The 16072-nt window shown below is 38.8% G+C and overlaps 1 protein-coding gene across 1 annotated transcript in view; it reads left to right on the top strand.

Annotated features, from left to right (window-relative positions):
• FRRS1 (ferric chelate reductase 1) overlaps nt 1-12815 on the top strand; it is a 47709-nt gene extending 34894 nt beyond the window's left edge. Inside the window, exons 9-16 of the mRNA XM_043575654.1 lie at nt 1474-1587; nt 3155-3267; nt 4869-4955; nt 7435-7532; nt 8025-8083; nt 8890-9033; nt 10367-10428; nt 10510-12815. Coding sequence (XP_043431589.1) covers nt 1474-1587; nt 3155-3267; nt 4869-4955; nt 7435-7532; nt 8025-8083; nt 8890-9033; nt 10367-10428; nt 10510-10602 — 770 coding nt within the window. The 3' untranslated portion in view covers nt 10603-12815. The remainder of the gene's footprint in view (nt 1-1473; nt 1588-3154; nt 3268-4868; nt 4956-7434; nt 7533-8024; nt 8084-8889; nt 9034-10366; nt 10429-10509) is intronic.
• The last annotated feature ends 3257 nt before the right edge of the window (nt 12816-16072 follow it).

The following is a 16072-nucleotide window of genomic DNA, read 5'->3' as shown; positions in this document are numbered from 1 at the left end:
CTTAATTTGTTTACATCACTGTTATTTGGGGGTTTGGTCTATTAGTCAAACCCTGTCTGAATTGACCATATGCCAAATAATACAGCATCAAATGCTTTTGTTTGTCTTCTATCCACTTCCTTTGTCCAGGTCCAATTTCTGTTAGTTTAGTCTAGGACTCCAGATTTTAAAAAATATGTAGTATCTTTCAAGAATTATATTTGACATTTTCAGTGATTTTTAAAATTTTTTTTTTTTCAACGTTTATTTATTTTTGGGACAGAGAGAGACAGAGCATGAACGGGGGAGGGGCAGAGAGAGAGGGAGACACAGAATCAGAAACAGGCTCCAGGCTCCGAGCCATCAGCCCAGAGCCTGACGCGGGGCTCGAACTCATGGACCGCGAGATCGTGACCTGGCTGAAGTCGGACGCTTAACTGACTGCGCCACCCAGGCGCCCCAGTGATTTTTAATCATAGTATCAGTGATCGTTTTGACTTCACAGCGTTTGGTCTCTTGCATACCCCCAGCTCTTTTACCATGATCTCCATTCTTCTTCTTCTTCTTTTTCTTCTTCTTCTTCTTCTTCTTCTAATGTTTATTTATTTATTTTGAGAGACAGAGAGCATGATCAGGGGAGAGGCAGAGAGAAAGGGAGAGAGAATCCCAAGCGGGCTCTGTGCTAAGCAGCATAGAGCCTGACATGGAGCTCAATTTTATAAACTGTGAGATCATGACCTGAGTCCAAATCGACTTAACCAACTGAGCCACTCAGACACTCTATAACTTCTCCATTCTTAGTCCTCATTTTGATTCACCTCTCTTTTTTGTTTTTTAACATTTATTCATTCTTGAGAGTGAGACAGAGCATGAGCAGGGGAGGGGCAGAGAGAGAGGGAGACACAGAATCTGAAGCAGGCTCCAGGTTCTGAGCTGTCAGCACAGGGCCCGACGTGGGGCTCGAACTCACGGACTGCGAGATCATGACCTGAGCTGAAGTCAGACGCTTAACCGACTGAGCCACCCAGGCACTCCTGTGATTCATCTCTCTTTAAAAATTTTTTTTAACATTTATTTATTTTTGAGAGACAGAGCACGAGTGGGGAAGGAGCAGAGAGAGAGAGGGAGACACAGAATGCGAAGCAGGCTCCAGGCTCTGAGCTGTCAGCATGGAGCCTGAGGCAGGGCTCGAACTTGTGAACCATAAGATGATGACCTGAGCTGAAGTCCTGAAGTCGGACGCTTAACTGACTGAGCCGCCCAGGCGCCCCTTGATTCATCTCTTCATTGGCTAAATTATCTCTTTAGCTTTTTTCAAGAAGATCGTATATACTTGAATATACATTTATGTGGCTTTTGCATATGAATGGCATCTCTGACAATATTTATTTTTTATTACCTTAAGAAGTTTTGTTTCTATGTCATGGCACTCTCTTTCTATTCCTCCTCTCCTAAGGAAGTAATTCTTCTTCATTTTCTTTTGAAAAATTTCAGGTCGAATATATAAGCATTCTCAGCAACCTTTGATTACATACGAGAAACATAATGTGACAGACTATCCAAAGAATGTGGGAGGCTCCCGTTCTTTATTTCTTCTGAAGGCTCATGGTAAGTTACCTGTATAGCATTCTTATGTTTTGTGGAATAAATTTACCTGATGGCTCAGTGCTGGCTGGATTAGGAATGGTACTGAGCTTTATTTATTTATTTATTTATTTATTTATTTATTTATTTTTAAATGTTTATTTATATTTGAGAGAGAGCATGAATGGGGGAGGGTCAGAGAGGGGGATAGACAGAGGCTCCGAAGTGGGCTCTGCACTGACAACGGGGAGCCTGATGCGGAGCTGGAACCCATGAACCATGAGATCATGACCTGAGCTGAAGTTGGTTGCTCAACCCACTGAGCCACCCAAGTGCCCCAGTAGTGGGCATAATTTAGCAAAATGTTCATAAGTCTTCTATGTTCAAATATTAACATTTGCAGATAGCAGCGTCTATCTTAATGTTTGCAAATTTTTATTAAAAGTAGAGAGTAAGGATCATTCAGTGGTTTTAACCCTGGCTGCACTTTAAAATCACTAATGGAGCTTGTAAGACATCTATAATTTTTCAAGAGTGCCCTAGTTGTTTCTAACTGTAGCCAGAGTTAAGTATCACTGGGTTAATCAGTTTAATTTTTGTGAGACCTTAATTATGACATTTATTAAAATAAAGGCTTATAATAGAAGAGTGCTTTGTGATTTTGATTATTTAACAGTAGTTCAGTCTCAAAGATACAGTTTTGTTGAACTGATCAGTGTACAAAGTATTTGAGGGTATACAAATTACTCAGTGCTATATATAAATATTGTATACTTAAAATGATGAAATTAACTATGTTGGAAGAGCAGTCATCTAAAAACAAGGCTCTGGTTCTACAGATAAAAGTTTATTCCATTTGAAAAGTAGCCTGTTTTATTTTCAAAAAGATGGGATTTAAAAGTAGGGGAATAGTATAGTGTATACTATACTACTCTTCAATACTAGTATTGGGTGGGGGGATATTTCCTTATTTGGTATATTTCCTTTATATTCTTCAGTTATTCCTTCCAGTAGAGTTTCAATAAATGTCATCATACTTAAGCTTGAAAATAACTATTATTGATAATTTGCTTCTAGTAGTAGCTCCAGTTTGACAGTAATGGGATTCACATACAACATGCCTATTTGTTTTTCATTGTTTATTGGAATGAGAAGTGAGAAGGTGCTGAGATACCTGCAGAAGGGCTGTCTTAGTGTAATGGTTAAGAGCACAGTTGCTGAAGCCAGAGTGGGTTTGAATCCCGACTTTGTAACCTTAGGTGTTACTTACTTAACTTCACTATTCTTTAGTTTCCCCAACCGGTAAAGGCGGAATACTAATTGTGACTACTTCATGTGATTGTTGTAAACATCAATTAGATTAATATACATAAAGCTCTTAGTGCCTGGCATGCAGTAGGAGCTACGGAAGTTTCACTATTAGGAGTAGTGGTGGTGGTGGTAAAACTATGACATATAGGGAGTTGTTGGGTTATGCTTACATTCACTGAATATATTTTGTTCGCTGTTTTCTATGTTCCAAGCACTTGGCTTGGTCATGTAAGAAACAGCTTGGTTTGTGATGTCAACCATTCTATTTTTTCACCCACAGGTGCTTTAATGTTTGTGGCATGGATGACTACTGTTAGCATAGGTGTGCTCATGGCTCGGTTCTTCAAATTTGTTTGGGCAAAGCCTGTTTTTGGTCAAGCAGCTTGGTTTCAGGTAGGTGGGAGAAAAAGCTTCATGCAATTTCCATATTCTTTAAACATTGCAACATGAAAACTTATGTAGTATGTTTCTTTTTCTTTCTTTTTTTTTTTTTTTGGTGGTTTACAGTTGTAGTTTTGGAATCCTAATAATTTCTTCATTTTGCCCTTTGATTTCCTAACCAACTGAAAATAGACATAAGATACTTGATGGAAGTCAAGATAGAGACAGCTTTATGAGGTTCAGGGTGGATTAGAGAATGTCTTGGGGCCATGTGCATTCATTCCTTTGTAACATAGACTTTGGGACACAAAAGATCCTGACTTACATGTCTGTTTGGCCGAGGGGAGAGCCTGGAAGAACGTTCACTTCCTGCACTGAGTATAGATGAGTCAAGGAGGATAGGAGAGCAGAAGAAAGAAATAGTGGGGGTTAATGCATTTCTAAGCAGGGATCTGTCCTGGTTGTTGCCAATGAGTGGTTAGACTGTTCCTAGCTCACTAATCAAGATCATCTATCTCCTCTGTGTGTAGGAAGAGGAGCCAGAAGTGTTCCTTTTCATGCTGCACCTTTGCATGGAATGAGGAAGCAGTCTCCTAGTAGAAAGACAAGAGTCAGTAAGCACTCCTCAAAACAAAGGAAAACAAACTGTATCTTTCATGTGTCATGGAGTGTAGATAGTTGCACGTATAGTGGAATATGAGTAATTATGTGTTGAGCTAGAATGTACACATCTGCTTTTGAAAAAAATACTGCTTATTGAAACAGTTTTAACTTTATAAGGGGTATTCTTGAAACTTTATATTCATATAAATTTGTAGCGTTTAAAACTTTCCTCATCTAACCTCATTTCTCACTATTGGCTGGCAGAGTCAATCTGTTTTATTTGTCCTTACTACTGCTGTGTGCTTTGCTGCTGTCTGTCTCTGCCTTTGGCTTCTCTGTCTTTCTCTCTGTGCCTCTGTTTCTCTCTCATCTGTTCGTGTGGATATTCCCAACTGGAAAATTCTTTGTGTCTTTGCTTTACCAATTCAAATTCTCCACTGCCTTTAAAACTATGATGTGTATATATATGGTGTGATATGTAGAGTGATCATATGTCCTTTCCCTGGGATAGTTTTGGTTTGCACCATTTATCCTGGCATACTCAACTGTTACTCCACTCTCAATATTCTCAGGATTTAGACAATGAATTGACACTTCATATATGTTTCTCTGATCTACTCAGTTGTTTCCTAAGCTCCTTGGGAGACAGCTCTGTTTCCTTGCTGCCTCATTGTATCTGGTAGAGCACTGTGCTTGGTGGTGGTACTTAATAAAGGAAGGAAATGAAGGACTTGGCAAGTAGGTGTGCTCTGTGTGTGAAATATCCATTCCTGCTGCTCGTGCTGGTGAAGTCTTCGCAAATACTTTGGAACGATGGGCATGGCAGCTTAGAATTTTCTTTAAAGTTCATTTAGTAAAATATTTTAAAACTCACTACAAACTGTGATTAGATGTCAGTCAAATGCATGCCTTCAGGGAATCTCGCCCCATGATTTTTTCCCCACACTTATGCCAACTACTTTCACTTACATGGTTGACTGTCTTCTCATGGTGTCATTTCACCCTTGCAGATACATCGGACGCTCATGCTCACTACTACTGCCCTCACCTGCATTGCTTTTGTTCTGCCTTTTATTTACAGAAGAGGCTGGAGTTGGGTAAGTATCTCTTCAGCAGGATTTTTTTTTTTTATATAAATTAATTTTGATGACCAAGGAGATTGCTGTTATATACTCACATGGATGGGTAAAAAGATATTTCTGCATTCATCTCTCTTCTTTCCTTTTTTAATCATCTGGTGACTGTTCCAGATGGCTGGGGGTCAGGGACAGAGCGAGGATGTTGTTGTGGATAACTGGCTAATGAAATATATTTTTAGGCTACATCAAATGTTACATATACTCTACATAGCTTGGGTGAATTTTCTCACTGTGGAGTGGTGAAAATTCAAAGTGTGATATCTAAGGAATGTGAACACTGTAAGTGGTTTTCTCTAACTCACACTATGGTTACCACTAAGCTAACACGAGAGCCAGGATATTTACTGGTATGTTCACTGGTGTATCTTAAGCACCCAGAGAAGATTCTGGTACATAGTAGGTCCTCAGTAATTATTGAATGAAGGGGTAAGGCTTACTGAAAGCAAGCGATGTACCCAAGGTCAGAACCTGTGCTCTTTTGTAAAACTTTTCCAGTTTTACAGCCAGTCAGAATTCAATATCAAAATTCAATACAGTAAAACCTTGGACTGTGAGTAACTCACTCTGTGAGTGTTCTGTAAGACAAGTAGACATTTCTAATAAATTTTAACTTGACAAATGTGCGATGTCTTGTAATAAAAGTAGCACCTGATGCTGAATGTCACATGATCACCACTGAGCCAATGATTCTTGAAATTCGCTTTGATATACAAGTGCTTTGGATTACAAGCCTGTTTCTGGAACAAATTGTGTTCTCAAACCAAGGTTTTACTGTATTTCACTTTGGGCTGTTGCTGTAAGGGTAAGACTGATGAATCTTGGGTCACTAAGAAACCTCCCTCCTGCTTTTTAGGTAGTTTCTAGATTGGCTGACCTATTTTTTAAAGGAAGTTATTAAGATTTTCTGATATGAACTTTATTTTATGCAGGTATTTGGGTCAAGGGTTAATACTTATTATATAAACTCTGTAGTTTGCACTCTTTGCAGTTTATGATTAGGATAGTATAAAGGGAATAGTATAGTAGCAACATCACAGGCTTTCTGAGAATTGAGAGTTAAATAGCTGAAAGTACTTAGGCTAGTTTCCTGTGCATTCTAAGCAAATACAAGAATTTTGCGGCAGTTGCTACTGTTGTTTTATGAGATAGAGGCACTCTCCTTCTCCATGGTCCTGGTTATCATTTTATCTGTGTATAACTGAGTCCATGGCTTGAAAGTGTTTTTCTAATGTTCTTTTGTCAGCTTATTGTTCCTGTTTACCAAAGCTTCCTATCATGGCTTGGAAACCACTATATCCTTCTTCTAGATCACAGATTTTAGAGTCTACCCAAGCACGGCAGTCAGTGACAACAACTGTAATATTCCCCCATCTAAACATGTCACAGGTTAGAGCATCTCCTTAGTCCCTCTCTTAAGTTTTTAAGTGGAAAAATTGTGCTAAATGCTAAATGTGCTAAAACTGTCTGCTCTTTTGAGCAGATATACAGCGTCTCTAAGAGAGGGGTGGAGCCGAAACTGTTGAGATACTTTGTTGATGGTCTTTTCTCGGGTTAGACCTTCATTCCGAACAGAGGAGATAAGATGTTAATGCAGTGGCTATATAGGCTATTCATTTAATCAACATTCATTGAGTGACTAAGGTTCTATTAAGCACTTGAGTTATAAGGAATCATATATAGAACCTTCATCTCAGGAAAACACAGAGGTCTGAACAAATAATTACCATACATTGGGATGATTGTTCCTGACATGAGGATACTAACTAGTCCTGGGTGGGGTGTACTGGTCTGGTGTTGGTGATCACCTAACATCCTAATGGGGGAGAGGCAGCGCTCCACATGGCTGCCACCACCACCATTTACACACTGTGTGGCATTGGACACATCGCTGGATATCTCTAAGTTTCGGTTCCTCATTTTAGAAATGGGATATTGATCATATGACTTCACTCATATGAGGACCTTAAGATGTAAAACAGATGAACATAAGGGAAGGGAAGCAAAAATAATATAAAAAAAGGGAGGGGGACAAAACACAAGAGACTCTTAAATATGGAGAACAAACAAAGGGTTGCTGGAGGGGGGGATGGGCTAAATGGGTAAGGGGCACTAAGGAATCTACTCCTGAAATCATTGTTGCACTATATGCTAATGAACTTGGATGTAAATTAAAAAAAATAAATTAAATAAAAAAATTTAAAAAAATAAAGGTGGGATATTGATAACTGTCAAGCATTGTAGTGAGCATTAGTAATAATGTCTATCAAGTATGTGCTTGGTATAAAGTAGGCACTCAGTGAATGGTACCTATTATTAATAATAAATGTTTAAAGCTACAGAAAAACACTAAGAGTACATCTGTGTGTATTATTTTTAACATGAGGATTTAAACTGATGGGCGAGATCGAGATTATTGAAATGATGTAACTTTGTTCAGTATGCAGGTTATCACCCATACCTTGGCTGTATAGTGATGGTTTTAGCAGTTTTTCAGCCTCTTCTGGCAGTCTTCAGGCCACCTTTATATGACCCCAGGTACTTATAGCTTTTTAAAATTTTTTAAAAATGTTTATTTATTTAGTTTGAGAGAGAGAGAGAGAGAGAGAGAGAGAGAGCATGCACATGCACATGGGAGAGGAGCAGAAAGAGAGGGAGAGAGAGAATCCCAAGCAGGCTCCATGCTGTCAGCATAGAGCCTGATGTGGGGCTCGATCTCATGAACCACAGGTGAGATCATGACCTGAGCTGAAATCAAGAGTTAGACACTTAACAGACTGAGCCACTCAGGTACCCTGAGTACTTATCGCTTTTATATATAAATGGCCTTAACATTATTTGGCAAACTAATTCCTTTTTAAGTGAAAATCCTTTGCACTTTATGAAATTCAGTGATAAATTATATTTACTTTAAAAGGTTTTAAAGCGTATTTCAGATATCTAATTCTCAGGTGCATGCTTTTTATTCTCTTGGGAACTAATTGTAGTTCTGTCTCTTTTGAGAATACTGATTGGTTCTTTATTTGGTAGAAGGCAAATGTTTAACTGGACGCACTGGAGTATGGGAACAGCTGCTAGAATAATAGCAGGTAAGTAATTGTGATGCCACTTATTCATATATAATTGCTGGTTGTTTATATTGCAAGTTGTAATTTGGATTAAATGATTTTTAGATGTATTGGTAATTCGAGTAATTGGTTGTTGAGGGGAAATCAACCTTAAACATTGAAATCCAGAAAGTAATTTCTAGAGGTAACTATTTAAGTTGTTATTTCAGTTTTAAGTTTAAGGTTTTTAAAATTGCTTTAAAACTTTCCTTCTAAGACTTTTTTTTTTAGCATTTGCCTTTGCCAGCAGAATAAGCAAGCTATGCTAATGGCCAAATGCTCAAGTTGAGGGTCATTTGTGAGTTGGGTTGAGGTGGGCTGTCTGCAGGTCTTTTCCATGGGGATGGTACCTTCTAGGGAAGGTGATTGTCAAAAGTCAAGCACAGTTATCCAGTATATTTTTACATGTTATATAATAAATTCCTAAACTGACATCTCCTACTCTCACATTTCTGTAGTCTTTGGGGGTTCTTCACGGAGGGAGGAGTATAGTTAGCAATGATTTCCATACTTTTCTCCCTTCCAACATTGCAGACTTAAAGCTTTTTGGAAAGTTTGAGTGTCTCTTTTTAAACAATTGGTGGATCGTGATTATAATTTCCCATCTGACCGTTTCTAGTCTTACAATAAAAAAAGATTAAATTAACTATTTGGTCTTAAATATTAATCTAATTCATCTCATAAACTCTTACTGTGTTTTAGTTGATATAGTTCACACACGTACACACATAATTATCTCTCTTGGTGGTGACTGCATTTGAATATATATATTTTTCTTCTAAATGTAGTGGCAGCAATGTTCCTGGGAATGGATTTACCAGGACTGAACCTTCCTGGCCCATGGAAAACCTATGCAATGACTGGATTTGTAGCCTGGCATGTTGGGACTGAAATTGTCCTGGAGATACATGCTTACCGACTTTCTCGAAAAGGTAGCCTGCTCAAAAAGCCATGTTACGTAGAATCACTTTTATACAAACTCTTGGAATGTAATTAGTTTCTAGATACTAGTGGTTGACGCTTACATGATAGCTCACTGAAAATGTCTGTGGTGATTAGTCAGTGTTAGAACTCGTGGAAATATTCTGTCTTTGTGTTTTATACTCATTAGTATTAGAATTTGTGAGTAAAAAGGGGAACGATTTTAGGTTTTGGGGAAGAAGTCTTTTTTCAGTAAGTACTTTTTATTTTGATGCTGGTCTGAAGGCAGTACACACTGAGGTTCCTGAATGCATGGAGCTGAGGGAACCCAGAAACGGAGGAAGAAGAGCTGCCCAAAGTCAACAGAGGGCAAAGCTGCAGACATTTACCTGTTTGATAAATGTGCTGTGTGCTATCACTTAGGTTTTCATATACATAATTTATAGCTGCCTAACTAGGCAGGCTAGATAGGAAGAACTTACTTTGCCCAAGCTTTCTGGTGGCAAGGTCCATTTTGGTTTTGGTGCCAAAGATATCTGTAGCCATTAGGAATCAAGATACCTATAGCCATTAGGAGCGGACAAATTAGTAGAGAGTGGGTGGTGACATTCTTTAAAAATTTTTTTATTGTTTTTTATTTTTTGAGAGAGAGAAAGCAAGCTGGGGAGGGGCAGAGAGAGAGAGAGAGAGAGAGAGAATCGGAAGCAGGATCCAGGCTCTGAGCTGTCAGCACAGAGCCTGACGTGGGCTCAAAATCTCAAACTGTGAGATCATGACCTGAGCCAAAGTCAGAGGCTTAACTGACTGAGCCACTCAGGCACCCCGAGAGTGGGTGACATTTTAAACTAGCTTGGTTTCTGGGCTGTGTCCTTTGTATCTTATTTAGTTTCCAACCCCCTAAATGGTAAGTAAAGGTGGCCTTCTAAAAACAAAACCTCTTTGTTGTGAATCTAGGAGCTTTTCAGAGCCGAGTAGTAAAAATCTATCCTGCCATTTTTGGTCCTTGATAGGGTCACATAGATGGGGTTTTTGATGACCACTGAATTATGGTGTGCTGTTTAAAATACATATATACTTAAAATGTGGTTTGTTAAGACACTGATATGGTGTTTATTGACCAGAAGAGGCATGTTTTAAGTCCCTTGACAAATGTGTGCTGTAGCCAGTCTGTCCCAATTTGTGAGAGCCTTATATATTCAGGAAGTTTGTAACGCTTAGTAGCTTGAAATGGAAGAATATATACCCTGGAAATCAGCAAATGCTACACATCACTTTTTTTTTTTTGAGAGTTAGTTTATGGGCATACTCACTGGCCTCATAAACTTATGTTGTTGTTCTTGACAGTTGAAATATTGGATGATGCCAGAATTCAGATCCTTCAGTCATTTACTGTAGCTGAAGCGGAAGTAAGTACTCCTTTTCTTACTTATTGACACAAACCTTAATGATAGTCGTTTCTTTCTTTCATATCTCAATTTTTCTTTCAGGGACATGCTTTTAAAAAGGTGGCGTTAGCAGTTTATATCTTTGGGAATGTGACTTTTCTCATCATATTCTTATCTGCAATCAATCATCTATGAGCAAGCAAAGACCTTGGCTTTGCAGACCAGATGATAATTATCGTTAAGCCAAAGAAACTTGAAGCCTGTACCGACTGCCTGGAACGTATTCATGAATTCTAATTTGGAAGACCAGGCCATGTCTGTAGAGGAATTCCGAACTATGGTCCTTAGGGATCAGCTTTCAGCAGGGTCCTATGGATTCGAAAAAGGATATCAAGCCTTTGTGTGTGATTCTGAGTGTTACCAAGGAAGGTTGTACTTGAGGAGAAGTGATTATCAAATATTTTCTATGATGAGATTTTTAGAATGTTAGCATTTAAGAAAATAACTGTTTGGAAAGGCAGAAATGTTGTCATTCGGATGAAATGGGGATTCTATTAAGGTACATGTATTTTGGGCTATACAGGTGCTATGGTACTTTAAAGAAACCATCTATACTTGTTTATCAGGATGGTTTTTCTTAGGACTCTTTGTGAAACTATGTTTTCCAGTACAGTGTTTTGGACATGTCCTTTTTTCTGTGTGTTCTGTTACTTCTCTGGTAAAGGTGGAGGTGGGGTTAACATTATATTCACATTTAATTATATGTGAATATTATAATTTCTTTCTTAGTGATGAAATGCAAGTATGCATCTTCTGCTTAAGACTGTATTTATATGGGCGCCTGGGTGGCTCATTTGGTTAAGCCTCCAACTCTTGATTTCAGTTCGGGTCATGATCTCATGGTTCGTGAGTTTGAGCCCCACACTGGGCTCTGTGCTAACAGCACAGAGCCTGCTTGGTATTCTCTCTCTCTCCTTTTCTCTCTGCCTCTCCTCTGTGCTGCTTGTGCTCTCTCTCTCAAAATAAATAAATAAACATTTAGTAAAAAATACTCTATTTATATATTTTGTAAAATGATATATGTGAATTGTTTTGAGTGTAAGATTCAAGTCCTAGCTTTTGGAGATTGTAGACTTGCATTTCAAAATTAATAAAATTTACCCTTGTAAATATATTTAAGAGCTACTCTCTTTCTTTGTGGTAATAAATAATATGGGTGGATCTTTTTTGTTAGAAGTTCCTGATGCTGTAATGAATTAGAACGTCAGTGTTGTTTTCCTTCCTACTCTAATCTCTTTTTTTAGTGGCTGGGTTTCCTATTTGCTACGAGGACTTCTAACCAGTGGGTGGCACCATAATACCAAGTACTGCTTTGTTTCTGTTTCATTGTGCTGTCACTCATTTCTAGTACTTGGATAATACCATGGAGTGGCATTTCCCTTAATTCCGCCAACTCTTAATTTGTATTTGAAAAGTTTCTGCCTTTTTTTTGGTGGGGTAAGGGGTTTGGGGTTGTGAGTTAGAAACTGAAATTAGGGACTGTTATTATTTTTCCTGGTTACATTTCTGTTTGTTTTCTAATCATGATTATTTGTAACAATTGCTTGATAGTTCCCTTTACATTCATCTGACTGTAACAAATGAATATAACTATTTTAATCAGAGGAAATAAACAAAACTGGACATTGCAAAAAGAAGCTTAGGAAGGCATATTTTATCTTTTAGGCATTCTTTCTGATTATGTTATAGTTTCTGCTTGGTCTGAGGACATAATCTGTATTTGGTGTGAATAATAGCCTTAGCTGTGTATCCTATTGTATCCTACATCTTTTATGGGGTAAAATGATATGGAAGTTTTATTTTTGTTCCTTATATAAGTGTTTGTCATAAATAGCTTAGGGTTGAGATGTGAATCTTCTGTGTTCATGGTCTGTGCCAGGCTACTTACAGTTTCAATTTTTTTAAAATAGTTTCATTAATTTTTTTTAGTATAGGAAACTGTATACTAAAATATTTTCCTCCAGTTTTCAATTATAAGGGGCTTAAAGGTTAATAAATTTTAATACAAGTTTCTTTGTACATGACAAAGAAAAATTCTTTTAAGGGGAAAATGAACCTGTTGTGTTTGGTTTTCAAGTATATGGACTTACTGAATTTCCAGCACCGAGGTTAAGATATTTTAACTTTTTCTTTTTAACTGGTTCATCTTTTCGCACTATTTTGATATATCATCAATTAACATATAGAATTCTCCAAAAAGTCTTTAATCTTGATAGATGCCATTTTATTAATACCAAATTATGATTTTTCTGTTTATGAATTGTTAATATCCACAGATTGAAAAATGCCTATTCTTCACTCCTGTCATCATTTCTTCTTGTTTTTGTAATAAAGTTTTTTTTAACTTCCTTTGCTAGGTGTGATTGTTAAACTAAATGCCTTTAGATCTTCATCAGTGTTGCTGCTGAAGTTATGATCAAAATCAAAACTTTTAAGGGTGTCTGAGTGGCCCAGTTGTTAAGAGCTTAAGCGTTGAACTCTTGATTTCGGCATAGGTCATGAACTCTCACAGTCTTGAGATCCTATGGCTCGTGCTGGGTGTGGAGCCTGCTTAAGATTCTCTCTCTTGCGCACCTGGGAGGCTCAGTTGGTTAAGCGTCAGACTTCTTGGCTCAAGTCACGATGCCCCGGTCTGTCAGTTTAAGCCCTGCATTGGGTGAGCTTGTGCCCCACTTCCAGTGAGCACGAGCCCTGCTTCCAGTGAGAGCATGAGCACACTTCGGTTGAGCGGGAGCCCTGCTGTGGCTGAGCATGAGCCCCACCGCTTTGGTTGAGCGGGAGCCCTGCTGCAGGTGAGCTCGAGCCCTGCTTCCAGTGAGAGCACGAGCCCCGCTTCGGTTGAGCTGAAGCCCTGCTGCGGGTGAGCACGAGCCCTGCTTCCAGTGAGCACGAGCCCCGCTTCCAGTGAAAGCACGAGCCCCGCTTCGGTTGAGCGGAAGCCCTGCTGCGGGTGAGCACGAGCCCTGCTTCGGTTGAGCGGGAGCCCTGCTGCGGGTGAGCGGGAGCCCTGCTGCGGGTGAGCGGGAGCCCTGCTGCGGGTGAGCACGAGCCCTGCTTCGGTTGAGCGGGAGCCCTGCTGCGGGTGAGCACGAGCCCCGCTTCCAGTGAGCACGAGTCCTGCTTTGGTTGAGCTGGAGCCCTGCTTCTGGTGAGCCCTGCTTCTTTTTCCCTTCCCCTTTCCCTTTCCTTTTCCCTTCCCCTTCCCCTTCCCCTCCCCCTCCACTCTCCTTCCCCTCCCCTCCCCTCCCCTCCCCTTTGCTGCTTGCTCGCTTGCACCCTCTCCCCCCAAAAATGTTTTTTCTCTCTCTCCCTCTGCCCCTCCCCTGCACATGCACCCACTCTCAGGACAAAAAAAAATTGTAAGTTACCTTTATTAATATGGTTTCCATTATAAGATGAAAATAAGTAATGTTTTTTGGAAAAGATGAAACAAATTCTAGAAAATTGTGGTTCACAACTGAGGCTGTTTTTTGCTTTTATTATTTTTTGCTCTGTGGAAGCCAATCTTAAAGGCAAAGGTAGCCTATGGCATAAGTAATCAAATAAATGAATTAAATTCACTTTAGTGCTTACTTGGCTTCTATCAGGATTTGTAATGTGTGAATTGAATATCACTTCTGATATTCATCCTTTCCACATCCTGCCTCCAGTCCAGGATGCAGTGAAAATAGAGATGCCGACTGGCAGCTGATGCCCACTAGGAAGCTCTAGGGGTGCATGTAGCTTTTGGCTGAAATTTTATTTATCTCTATACTCTGGTAAAGCAGAAAAAAAAAAAGAACAAAGGTTCTTGTTTAAGATAAGTCATTATAGGTGGGAATGAAAAATAGGATTCTTCTAAGCTCTTTTCAAATTTGATTAGGATACACACTGTTCCAATCCATTTGCGGCTTCTTTCCTTTTTGCCCAGTACCCAGGCTCATCTGCATCCAGGTCACTGATGGTCATGGTGCTGCCTGGCATGCCCATTTGTTTCCCCCCTTCTAGCAGAAGCTTCCTCATTCTTGGAGCTTTCCCTGGCTCTTCCACATGGGTCTCTCTTGACCACCGTTACAAGTGGCATGGTAGTGAGCTAGGAGGCAGCCGATACTGTCAATTCAAAGGGACTGGGAGTTTGGGGATGGAGTTGGGAGACTTGCATATGCATGTTTGTATTACAAGCTTCCTGTCCTTGGGCAAATGACTTATCCTCCTTGGACCTCATTTCTTCATCTGTAAAGCCCACCTCACAGGGCAATTATGAGGAATGAATGAAGTGATTCCAGCAAAAGGTGCTTTGTACACGTTGTTGATGATGTTGTTGCTGTTTGATTACAATGTTAAACTTTAGTCATTTTTACAAATGAAATGTGTATTTTTGTTTTATAAAAAGTTTTGATGTTCACCTTGAGAAAAATATGCTCAGTGAAATAACCAGGTGTAAATGGACAATCATTATATAATTTTATGTATTTGAAGTACCTGAACTTGTCAAATTCATGGAGAAGAAAGTAGAATGGTGATTTTCAGGGGCTGAGGGAGAGGAAGGAATGGGGGGTTAGTTAGTGTTTTAATACTTTCTGTTTGGGATATGAAGTAGTTCCAGAGATTGATAGTAGTGATGCTTGTGTAACACTGAATTCATCTAAAAGTGGTTAAAATGGTATATTTTGTGGTATGTATATTTTTACCACAATAAATTTTTTTTTTGATATTCATAGCAGCACTATTCACAATAGCCAAATGGCAGAACTAGCCCACATGTCCATCAACAGATGAATGGATAAACAAATTGTGGGACATACATACAAGAAAATATTATCAGCCATAGAAAGGAATGAGGTACTGATACATGCTATAATGTGAATGAACCTCCAAAATGTTATACTAAGTAAAAGAAGTCACATGTAAAAGGTCACATATTATGATTCCACTTATGTGAAATATCCAGAATGAGTAAATCCATAGATTTGGTTGCCAGGGTCTTGGGGGTGGGGGAGGAGGGAATGGGGAGTAATTGCGTACTGGGAATAAGATTTTATTTTGGAGTGATGAAAATGTTTTGGAGATAGAGGTGATAGTTGTACAACGTTGTGAATGTGAGAAATGTCACTAAATTGTCCACTGTAAAGTGGTTATTTTATGTTGTGTGACTTTCATCTCAGTAAAACAAATGTTTGTCTTATTACTGCTTTTGGATTTTACCTTTTGGTGGAAAGATTTAGGGTTTTTGCTGGCTGTAGAGTTGGTATCAGCTTAATTATTTCATTATCAAAGAAGTTAATGTAATTTCATTTTATGCTTGGTCATATACCTCTAGTTTAGGGTGGAGTAACTTCCTAGAACATATCTTTAGAAGTATATCTTCATATGATGTCTTATTCATGTGTAAAAGAAATTGTTACTGTACTCTGGGTTTCCCATAAGGACCTAAGCACATTTTTGATTTGTAATCAGACACTGATATATGGTAATCAAATTCTTGGGATAAGAATTTCCTGAATCCATACATTTTAAATATGTACTGTCAATAATGGCTGATAATGCCAATAATGGCTGAGTGAGATCCTGCCAAACTGAGTCTCCTCCAGAAAACTAGTGTAAACTTCAAAAAGTAGTTACTTGA

The sequence above is a fragment of the Prionailurus bengalensis genome, chromosome C1, assembly GCF_016509475.1.
Source record: "Prionailurus bengalensis isolate Pbe53 chromosome C1, Fcat_Pben_1.1_paternal_pri, whole genome shotgun sequence".
Classification (NCBI taxonomy): Eukaryota; Metazoa; Chordata; class Mammalia; order Carnivora; family Felidae; genus Prionailurus; species Prionailurus bengalensis.
This window is presented reverse-complemented; position numbering and strand designations above follow the sequence as displayed.